Here is a 12,171-nt window from a genome sequence, read left to right on the forward strand (position 1 = left end):
CCATATTTATAACCCAGTTTGAGTCGCTCTTGCCCTTTCCTGCACAAAAGGAATCCTGTCTACATCACAGGTTATAATGCACCACGGTGCAAGGGTGCCTGCATTGGCACTAGGGTGCTGAAGTGGCACCTGTGTAAGGCAAAAGGACAGGAAGGTGCCATGTTGGATAAATAATGTGCATTCCTGCCCCCTCCCTGTGATACAGGGCAGCACACTGCCCCGCTCCACTAACATCATCAATACGGTGCTTAGAATGGGAAAAGCAAAGGTTTTCTCTGGTAATTTCTGGATTCTTATCAGGTGTTTTGGCTAAGCAATGTGCAGGATGCCAATGCCGGAACACCCCCGCAGGCCGTCAATGAGGTGCAGTGATGCTTTCTGGGGTACCAGTGATGATGAGACTTGAGGGGCGTGAAGATACAGGGGCATATTATCAAGGCAAGCGATATGAGATTATCGCCGCTTTTGCAGCCGTTTTCGGCCGAATAGCGGCGATAATTTTATCGCCCTATTAGCAAGCTGTGGCTAACAGCAGTTAGTGACAGTTTGTAGGCGATAGCGACTGGTTTGGGGCCCGCTTTGCAAGTCAGCAATATTTATTGCTAATGATATGCAAAGTGGGCATACCCAACCTGTCAGCGACTGAAAGCAGTCGGTTTAATCGCTATTGCCTACTATCAACGCAGGCGTAGCGGTGAAAAAATTCACGCTAAGCGCGAATATCTCCAAAACCTAACGCCTGCTCAGACCACTTCTTAACCTGTATATCCAATGGGAGTTGGATATTCAGGTTAAGACCCTATTGGCATTAATGCCTGAATATTGCTGGAATCCCAGCGATATTCACGCATTTCGCCGCTATCGCCGGATATTTTATCGCTTTAGAGATAAACGTTGCTAATAGCACGTTATCTCTGCGATAAAATCCAGCGATGCGCGCAATAAAAAAATTCTCCCTAAGCTCATTTAGCGATAAATATCGCTAGTTGTTGATATATATATACCCCAGAGATCCTGTGCATGCACCATCTCTTCGTCCTGAGCCCTGAGAGTTCTGCACAGCCACGCACTCGATAAAGTTCCTGGTTTACTCAGGAGCCTATTGCTTTTTTTCGGCAGTGCTACTGGACCTAGATTACTGTACCCTGCATTTGTGAAAGCTTCTGATTAAACTTAGTAAATGCATGACTAGGACATGAATTACCAACAACAGATGGTCACACAGCACTTTGAAACACATGCCTAACAAGTGTGGCTGGAAATACAGACACACACTGCGTTCCTCTTTGTGATGGCGGTCGGACTTACGTCTCACCACGTCCCACCGTGTCCCACCACCATCATATCGGCGACAGGACCGCCCGACTTGATGTCGGCAGTCCCGCCAATGGGAAGATAATGCGACCTTCTTCAAGGCGGTCGCAATGTCTATATTTTGTATTGTGGCGGGTGCTGCGGCACACGATGCAGTATATAATATACACATAACACATATCCATGCGCCACATGGCAGGCAGCATGCGGTGCCCCCAACACCCAAACAGAGTGCCAGGGAGGAAGGAGCGCCCGCTACAGGGATTCAATCTTCCTTTCCGCCATCCTTTTTCATGGTGGGTTAACCGCCATAAAATGGCCGCAGGGAGGGGCATCCCTATGTTGGTCCCTGACAGGCACGGCCAACATTGTAGGGATTCCAGCTCCCTCCGACACACCGGGGGGCTCAGGATGCGTCGGTCTCTCTGACTGCCAACCATCCGCCCGTCATTGTAATATGGCGGGCGGTAAACATGCTTACGATGGGGGTGGGACCACCACCAACAGGCTGTCGTGGCAGCCTCACCGTCATCGTAATCAGTCCCTGTGGTGAGTCTGGCCAGGCACCCATAGGCTCACTGCTGTACTGTTAGTTGTTTGGTGTGATTTCATCAGAGTCAAAAGCCACGCAATCATTTCCTCTGGTCAGGAGCGTGTTTCATGTTATTTCCTGTAAAACAATTGTCAGATTCAAGGTCATGTGATGTAGTTTCAGGCGATGCCTTTAATTTGATAATCAGCACATTATATGTTATCTATGAGGAGGAGGGGTGGCTCCATTCTGTGCTGCACATCTGTGGTGAAGGCCTGCAGTGATGTCTGCCATGATGTGAAATGGAGACGTTTCCCGGGCGTATCTCTGCTTTCCATGCTCTGCTGGAGAGGGAGGCCAGCACAGTCCTTTCCTTGCTGTGCCTGTTAGAGAGAGAGGCCAGCACAGCTCCTTTCCATGCTGTACCTGTTAGAGAGGGAGGCCAGCACAGCTCCTTTCCATACTGTACCTGTATGAGAGGGAGGCCAGCACAGCTCCTTTCCATGCTGTACCTGTTTGAGAGGGAGGCCGGCACAGCTCCTTTCCATGCTGTACCTGTTTGAGAGGGAGGCCAGCACAGCTCCTTTCCATGCTGTACCTGTTAGAGATAGAGGCCAACACAGCTCCTTTCCATGCTGTACCTGTGTGAGAGGGAGGCCAGCACAGCTCCTTTCCTTGCTGTACCTGTTAGAGAGGGAGGCCAGCACAGCGCCTTTCCTTGCTGTACCTGTTAGAGAGGGAGGCCAGCACAGCTCCTTTCCATGCAGTACCTGTTAGAGAGGGAGGCCAGCACAGCTCCTTTCCATGCTGTACCTGTTAGAGAGGGAGGCCAGCACAGCTTCTTTCCATGCTGTACCTGTTAGAGAGGGAGGCCAGCACAGCTCCTTTCCATGCTTTGAGAGGGAGGCCAGCACAGCTCCTTTCCATGCTGTACCTGTTAGAGAGGGAGGCCAGCACAGCTCCTTTCCATGCGCTGCTAGAGAGGGAGGCCAGCACAGCTCCTTTCCTTGCTGTACCTGTTTGAGAGGGAGGCCAGCGCAGCTCCTTTCCATGCTGTACCTGCTAGAGAGGGAGGCCAGCACAGCTCCTTTCCATGCTGTACCTGTTAGAGAGGGAGGCCAGCACAGCTCCTTTCCATGCTGTACCTGCTAGAGAGGGAGGCCAGCGCAGCTCCTTTCCATGCTGTACCTGTTAGAGAGGGAGGCCAGCGCAGCTCCTTTCCATGCTGTACCTGCTAGAGAGGGAGGCCAGCACAGCTCCTTTCCATGCTGTACCTGTTAGAGAGGGAGGCCAGCACAGCTCATTTCCATGCAGTACCTGTTAGAGAGGGAGGCCAGCACAGCTCCTTTCCATGCAGTACCTGTTAGAGAGGGAGGCCAGCACAGCTCCTTTCCATGCTCAACCTGTTAGAGAGGGAGGCCAGCACAGCTCCTTTCCATGCTGTACCTGCTAGAGAGGGAGGCCAGCGCAGCTCCTTTCCATGCAGTACCTGTTAGAGAGGGAGGCCAGCACAGCTCCTTTCCATGCTGTACCTGTTAGAGAGGGAGGCCAGCACAGCTCCTTTCCATGCTGTACCTGTTAGAGAGGGAGGCCAGCACAGCTCCTTTCCATGCAGTACCTGTTAGAGAGGGAGGCCAGCACAGCTCCTTTCCATGCTGTACCTGCTAGAGAGGGAGGCCAGCGCAGCTCCTTTCCATGCAGTACCTGTTAGAGAGGGAGGCCAGCACAGCTCCTTTCCATGCTGTACCTGTTAGAGAGGGAGGCCAGCACAGCTCCTTTCCATGCTCTACCTGTTAGAGAGGGAGGCCAGCACAGCTCCTTTCCATGCTGTACCTGTTAGAGAGGGAGGCCAGCACAGCTTCTTTCCATGCTGTATCTGTTTGGGAGCTATTTCTGGTCGTAAAAAACTGCCTCTAACTGGACTTAGCTGCAGTTTGGGGGGATTATCGCCATACAGGAATTTCATTGTAAATATCGCAAAGTGGAGTTGGCTTCAGTTTTTGCACGGAACTCCTACCTTGTATTTCATTTTCGTTAAGTACCGCTTACTGAGGTGGCGATCTTAAAAAATCACGTTTACGCCGGAAAAGTGCTGCTAACTGCAGTTAGTGGCAATTTGTATATATGCTGTCGCAATGTCAAAAAATGTATGCTACGGCAGAGTTAAGTTCTTGTAAATATGCCCTTTAGTTTATTTATTTTAACGTATCCTGATTTCCTTTAACCACATCTATGCTGGTGATGGAACCACTCCGTCACCAGCCACGGACGCACTGTGCTGGTGTCGGATTGGTTCCGTCACGGCCCGACCGCCGCGCCTGCGCTGCAGTGATTTCGTGCCTGCGCGGCGTGATCTATTGAGCGGGCGTGGCCGTGACGGAACCACTCCGTCACAAGCACAGCGCCACCATGCTCGTGACGGAGTGGTTCCGTCACAAGCATGGTGGCGCTGCGCGGCCTTCCTCCCCCCAGCGCCGTGGCGGAAAATGGGCTGAATTTTTTAAAAAAGATTCCTTGATTTACAAGCAGTTATAGACATAGCAGTCTGCTGACACCAGCAGCCCACCATTGCGATGATTTAGGCCGATCAAACAGGGTTCCATTTTGCGTCCTTCCTCACTCAAATAAAGGAGGAAGGTCGAATTGTGACCCACTTTGATTCAGTATTTTGGGAGATTACCTTTTAGTACATAGGTCAGTTAAAAAATGTAAATGCATTGCTAAAAGTCGTCGTGCAAATTGGAACCATTTTTATTGAATGCATTTCTAGTGCAGGAGATCCAGATTCTTTGGAGTAAAGTCGAATATTTGAAGGCCGGCTGTTCTTTCAGTGTTTATCTGGAGCATGACATCATGTAAATGTAAATGTATGTGTCTTGTAAAGCGCGCTGCTGCCCTGAGGGGTCGTGGCGCTGTAGACCGCTGGGGAACCCGTCCTGGCTTTCCCTGTGAGATGGTCCCTTTCTGGGTATCTCAAAGGTGAAACCAGGCATCCCCGGCGTGTGTGGGGGGCCGTTGTAGAGATGAGGCAAGCTAATGCCCAGAGTTGCCGAGTGTGATCCCTGGTTAGAGTAGGCACCGAGGCGAGAATTATCGAGTCCGCTGACCCTGGTCCATGACCCTGCCGTGTCGGGAATTGAACCCTGGTCCCGGGCCGTTCTCTGCTTCCGGGTCTGCCGCCTCTAACCAGTGAGCCACACCGCTCAACTCATGGTAGGTATCCCCATGGGCCAGTAGAGCTCAGCGTCCCAGAGCTGTCATGTTGCTGCTTTTAGGACTGGAAAAAGAAATTAATAAGGGACCCCTTGTGCTAAGAACTAGTTGTCAAATACTAGTTGCAATTCACAACGAGTACTCTGCCACCAGTGTGGTCATTTATGAACCAACCCCGTACTCCTAGGTTGGTTTGCACTTTGTAGGTGCAATTTGACTTCCCTCAGGGATATTATTGAGGTGGATGACAAATTACAACCTACAAGGAATTGCAGCCATCACACGGAGAGAGGCCTGCTGGAGTCAGCCAACCACTATGTCTGTGATTGCTTTTAAATAAAATAAATTTATGTTTTTTGGCATGCAACACACTTCGCTTAAAGGGAAAGGGGATGGGCTGGAAAAGCAAATACTGAATAGTGTAAGTTAAATTTTTTAAGAGTAGGCAGTGGTCTATGGGACAACTGCCTACGCTTAATAAAAGTTTTTGTCAGTATTCACAAAGGGGAACGGGTCCCTTGGGGTCCCTTCTCTGTTTGCAGAAGGTTTACCACCTCCTTTAAGGAGGTGATAAAAGACTTATGTTTTGCAACCGGAATTTGGTCACGAAACAATACATACCAATCCAATTCGGTATTTTGAAGGGACGCCCTAAACATCTCCCATCCAAATACCACTTTAGTAGTGGGCCACAAAAATTTTTTTGATTTGGTAACTTGTTACTGAATTGCAATTTTTGGTTTGTGCATAAGAAAATGCATTTTTGTGATCGCAGATGGGCCGTTTCTTTGAATCAGGCTATTCGCGTCTGCACAAATGCTTCCTCCATCTGCCAAATACCAGGGGCCTCATTTATGAGCCCTTGCGTCACTTTTACGCCGCCGGTGCGTCACTTTTTGTGACGAACCAGTGGTGTAAACAATGCGCCTTGTTGCGCCATATTTACAAAGTGACGCATCTAGGTAGATGCGTCACTTTGTAAACCCCTGCGCCACATTATACCTGCACCAGGTATAATGTATGCAAAGGGGGCGTATTGACGCAAGAAAGGGTCGTAGAAGTGACGCAGTGAAATCTATGAGATTTCACGGCGTCACTTTTAGGACGCTGTTGCGTCAAAATCTTGCGCCTGCCTCACAGCAGGCATAAGACTGACGCAGGCCCTTTCACATGGAGCTTGCCCCATGTGAAAGGAAGCATTGATGGAGTTGCGTCACTTTTGTGACACACCCCAGCAATGCGTCACTTTTGCACTTACAGATACGTCAGAAATCTGACGTATCTGTAACTCCTTGCGTCATGATGCGTCATACATTAAATATGACGCATCAAGTATGTCGCAAGGAGTGCACACTGAGAAGTGACGTATCGCTGCTTTCACGCAGCGATGCGTCATTTCTCATAAATGAGGCCCCAGGAGACCAGATTAATTTACTTGCACCAATGATTTCAACAGACTGTAAACCGTTTGGCTTTTAAGCCAATTTCTTTGCAAATTCTCTTAAAAAATACAGTAGTTGAACCAATTTCTGTAAAGTATGCTCTTATGGAGAAGCTCCACCAATACCCTTGTAGAGAATCAGACTTAATATCCCGGCCATGGAACATTATAATATTAGGTGTGTGTTCTCAAAACTTCTAGTAAAAACTATGATATATCTGCAAATTGCTCTAGGCAATTGTACAGCTAACTGCATCACTTTTAACCCCTTGGGCGCAGCCGCGATTCTGCGCCTGTGCGGCAGTTTTATTGATTGGGCGGGTTGATGACGGCCCCCAGCCGTCATCAGCACACGCCCACCGTGATGCATGATGGCCAGGGGCCGTCATCAGCATGGAAGGGGTTAATGTAGAATGTTCATGTCGCCACAAGCACCTACAATGTTTCAGTCTGTGCACAATCATCAGACAAAGAGTTGTTTCATATATAAAACATGATTGATTTTCTGAATATTTCATTTTCAGACCCAGCATGCTTGACATCAACTGCAGCGTCACCATCGAGGACTTCGAGAGGACGGTGGCTTCTGGTGGGGTGAAGGCCACGTCTGCCATCTTCCAGACCATCAGTGTGCTCACCTTCATCCTCGGGGTGCCCGGGAACGGGCTTGTCCTCTGGGTACTGGGTGTACGGCTCAAGATGACCGAGACCACCATCCTCTTCCTCAACCTATCAGTGGCCGACTTTTTCTACCTACTTATCGTGCCTCTACGAGTGACGTATGCGGCCCGCCACTTTGACTGGCCCTTTGGAGGACCGCTGTGCAAGACAGACTTCTTTCTTTCCTTCCTGAATATGTATGCCAGTGTTTTCTTCTTGGCGTCTGTCAGTCTGGACCGCTGCCTCCTGGTAGGCTGGCCCATGTGGTACCGCCGGCACCGCTCCATGCAGACTTCGGTGAGGGTCTGCTTTGTGATATGGATGTTGGCCATCTCTCTGAGTGCACCCTACCTCTTCTTCGCCGACAACCAGAGGTTATTCAACCAAAGCATCTGCTTCATAAACTATGCCCCAGAGGAGCACAAGGTGGGCGAGACACATCTGCGAGAGTGGAGGGAGCCCACCATGATTGCAGTCCGCTTCGTCTTCGCTTTTTGCATCCCTGTGACAATCATCATCGCCTGCTACACACACATAGGACTTCGGGTGCGGAAGATGCGCCTGACCAACCAGAACCGGGTCTACCGGATCGCTGTCCTCGCCGTTGTCATGTTCTTTATCAACTGGACGCCCTACCAGCTCTTCAGCTTGGCCAGTCTCTTGCGCTACGCCAAGCCCACTTGCCTGTTCCACCCCTCTGTCTTTTTAGGGTACCCCGTGGTGTATGCCTTCGCTTACGTCAACAGTTGCGTGAACCCCATCTTGTACGTCTTTGTTGGTGGGGGGTTCACCAGGAAGTTGGCGCAGTCTCTCCCAGCCATATTCGAAAGGGCATTTAATGAGGAACTGCTGTCTTCAAGCCGGAGGGGGACCAGGAAAAGCCCCAAGTTGCAGCCCCGCTCAACACAACTGAAGAGGGAAGCCACCCTGCCATCAGTTTCACAGAACCCAGCTTATAGTGAGGAAACCTGAACTTGTGGTTACCGGGAGCTTCCGGTCACACACTGGGTCTTAACTGTGTCATGTAACATTGTTTCCACCAGGGTTTGTTTCCAAGAAACGCCAACACTTGGCAAAGCTCTGGATCAATAAATCAGCTAAATGCTTGTGGACGTACACTTAAGGCCCAATCTGACATCAATAGGCTGATATCCCATATGGATACAATATTCCAATGGCAACAGTTTGGCTGTCTGATAGCTCTATATGATACTACTTTGAGCTGCGTTTATAAGTGTGGGGACCATGGATGGATTTATCACATTTCTTCTAAATTTTACAGTTTTACAGTGTTAAGTTTGATATAGTAAATTACATATTTTTGCATAAACAATGTACTGGTCTTTCTTGAGTACTGGTAATTGAGAATAATATGAATGTGTGGTCGTAATACATTTCCAACAGCATGTCTCCTACTATATAACTGTGGCATGTAATGTCTAATCAACTTAAAAAGTCTCACCTTGTACACTTGATGGGCATGATGACCTGCCTCAGCCCCCTGTGTGTCATCAGATTGGGCTGTGTGCATTTAATATGAGAGCACAGAAGGTTCTCCCGCTACAATACCTTTCAAGCTCCCACCTGTGATTCAGTGACCCAGAAAGCTCCACTCTCTGTGGCTTGCACCAGAGTCTTGTCTAGGCACGCGTGTGAACATAAGGTCTTTGCCCTACAGTACATGGGGAAGATGGAATGTCACGTGGGAGAAGGCGAGCCTGATGCTGATACCCGCAACTGAACATAGACAAGATGAAACTACTGATCTTTGGCAACAACAGCAACACATAGAATGACTCCAAGTGGCCATCAGACGGAGGACCCACACCCACTCCATCCGGACACGCCAGAAACCTCGGAATCATCACTGATAACCAGCTCACCATGAAATCACAGATCAACGCCGTCTCCTCTGTCTGCTTCCTCACTCTGCGCATGCTACGTAAGATATTCAAGAGCTAGGCCTACACACGAGACGCACTGTGGCACAGGCACTCATCACCTGCCGACTGGACTTCGGCAATGCCCTCCACATAGGAATCACCCTGCATCTCCGACAGAGACGTTAGACCATACAGCACGCCATAGCCAGACTCATCCTCAGTCTTCCGAGACTGACCCACATCACGCCTCACCTCAGGAAACTCCTCTGGCTCCTGAGCCAGATGCCAATTCAAGCTGCTGATCTATGCACACAAGGCTCTACACAACCAAAGTCCCGCCTACATTAACCACAGCATGAACTTCCACCAACCGTTGAGAACACCACGTTCTGCCTCTATTTCACCCACCCATATTCCAGACCATCACCTCACTTCCAGAATTCAGAAGGGCCTCCAAGACCTAGCTGTTAGATGGAGCCTATGGGGACTGCAAGCTCCTGGATACCCTATTGAGTGATTAGCTGTGCTTTATAAATCCTGATTGGTTGATATATTTCACATGGTCAGAGAAGCCATGCAAGCCGGCAGAGGTCTTTGATTGCAGGCGCTAAAGTTTGGATCCTGGAATCCTAGGGATCCACTCAGTCCCCAGACCTGGCAGCAGTACCCTTCAGGACACTCAACAGTGGCCTTCCAGCAACCCTGGGCAGCCGTGTGCAAATGTGAGGATGCTGGAAGGATGCCTAAGGGGTAGGGATGCAGGGCAGAGACGGGAGGATGGATTTCAGAACACATATCTAATGTGAGGACCATCCTAAAGAGAATGTCGCCCACCTGTGATTGTCTGTCACAGTGAGGCAGGAGTACATCCTGCTGTAGGTCAGGCAAGTGGACAGTGCCCCATGAACCTGACCGCATAAACGTCCATAAACCTACTTAACTGCTTTGCTCAGTGGAATCCTACTAGCACTCTTCGCCCATACGTAGAACCAGATCCGGCAGTCATTACTTCTCCTACCTCGCTCCGAAAAGCCCAGACATGCCCCTACACATCAAAGCCACCACCTCAATTTTTGAATTCCACAAGAAACTCTTCAGCACCCTGGCTTGGTCCAACAGACTACTGATTCATCCCCAGGATAGCCTCATTGATGAGTTGTGCACTATGAAAATATGCATAACATATCATCACATCACATAAGATAAGGTAACATACCATAACTGGGCAGGCCATTTCACCTTATGCACTTCTGGAAGCTCAAAGCCTCCACCCTACAGGATAGGGGTCTTGACAAGTTGCTGTGCCGTCACTGGTAACTTCCAGCACAGCACCAGAGGACAGCGACCTCTGACCTGCCTTCAAGTTAGGTCGCCCCCACGCCGCTGCTGCCTGCTCAACCCGGTCTCCTGCTGCCTCCTTCGCCGCACTTCTCCTGCCGCTGCCTCCCTGCGGCCCCGCCCCCCTGACACCCCATTCGCCGCCCCGCTTCCGCCACCCAGCTGCTCCTCCTTCCCGTCAACACTCTTATGCAGACCACGAAGAGGCCGTGGGCGTGCCGCTGTCGCGCCGAAGGCGCGCCAAAGGCAAGCCCGTCTGCGCCCGTCCATGCCTTGTCCGCGCCCAACGCCAGGACCCCTGGCCCCCGACAATGCTAGCCCACACGACTGACTTACGACGCCGCCACCCTCCATGCACTCAACGCTGGCCGTAACCCCACCTGCTACCGAGCCATCCTGAAACGCACCCATAGACCCTTCACCTGCCAAGCCTGCAAATTCACCTGCCTCCGAACCTGCACCGCTCCCGCCAAGCCAGGCACCAGCAATGCTCACCTCAAGTGCATCCTGCTCAACACCCGCTCCGTCCACAGACACGCCGTCGAACTCTCGAACCTCCTCAACACAACATCACCAGACGTCGCCTTCCACACAGAAACCTGGATGAACGCCTCCTCAGCCCCCGACATCGCCATAGCCATCCCGGATGGCTACAAGATCACCCGGAAGGAACGTGTCAACCAAACCGGAGGAGGCATCGCCATCGTCCACAGAAACACCATCCCAATCACGACCAACTCTGACGACACCCTCACCGCCGCCGAGCACCTTCACTTCCAGATACACACTGACCCCAAGACCACCCTCAGAGGCACTCTCATCTACAGACCCCAGGGACCACGCACACAATTCAGCAAAGCCATCGCAGACTTCGTCAGCCAGCACACCCTGATCTCCTCAGACTACATCCTCCTAGGGGACCTCAACTTCCACCTGGAGAACAGCAATGACAGCAACACCGCTGCCCTGCTGGACAACCTCACCAACCTCGGACTCAAGCAACTGGTGAACACCCCCACCACTACGCCGGCCACACGCTCGTCCCGATCTTCTCCTCCAGCAAGCACATCTCTTTCAGCCACTCCACCGGACTACACTAGACAGATCACAGCTGCGTCCACTTCAACTTCAGTAGAACCACGACCCACCACTATCCGCAACAGGTTCCCCGCAGAAGCTGGAGCAAGAACACCGCCAACCAACTCACCCCCTCCCTCAGCCAGAACCCTCCCACCAACATGAGGGACTCCAACGAAGAAGCCCGCAACCTCACACAGTGGCACACCAACTTCACCGATGACCTTGCGCCACTGAAGAACCCTCCCAGCACACCCGGCAGCAAAAAAGCCTAGTGGTTCACCAACGACCTCAAAAACTCCAAGAAAACCTGCCGCACCCTCGAGAAAGCCTGGTGCCATGACCAGACAACAGAGAACATGACAGCCCTCAAAAACGCCACCCGCAATCACCACCAGCTGATCCACACCACCAAAAGAACGTCTGGAGAACAACACCCACAACAGCAAGGAACTCTTCAGCATCGTTAAAGAGCTCTCCAACCCCAGCGCCTGCAACAACGACATCACACCCACGCAAGACCTCTGCGACTCACTCGCCTCTTCTTTCACTGCAAGATCGCCGACATACACAACAGCTTTGGTGCACAGACCACGCACCCAACCACCGAACCAGCGCCTCCCACCACCACCCTCTGCACCTGGACCCCGGTCAGCACCGAAGACACCACCCGCACGATGAACACCATCAACTCTGTCTCCCCTACCGACCCC

General features: G+C 51.1%; 1 protein-coding gene across 1 annotated transcript in view; it reads left to right on the forward strand.

Moving 5' to 3' along the window:
* Positions 1-8,211, forward strand: part of LOC144766919 (chemerin-like receptor 2) — a 112,149-nt gene extending 103,938 nt beyond the window's left edge. The window contains exon 2 of the mRNA XM_078650617.1: positions 7,025-8,211. Within this exon, the coding sequence (XP_078506743.1) occupies positions 7,032-8,132 (1,101 nt within the window). The 5' untranslated portion in view covers positions 7,025-7,031 and the 3' untranslated portion in view covers positions 8,133-8,211. The remainder of the gene's footprint in view (positions 1-7,024) is intronic.
* Positions 8,212-12,171: the final 3,960 nt, after the last annotated feature.

The sequence above is a fragment of the Lissotriton helveticus genome, chromosome 1_1, assembly GCF_964261635.1.
Source record: "Lissotriton helveticus chromosome 1_1, aLisHel1.1, whole genome shotgun sequence".
In the NCBI taxonomy this organism is placed as follows: Eukaryota; Metazoa; Chordata; class Amphibia; order Caudata; family Salamandridae; genus Lissotriton; species Lissotriton helveticus.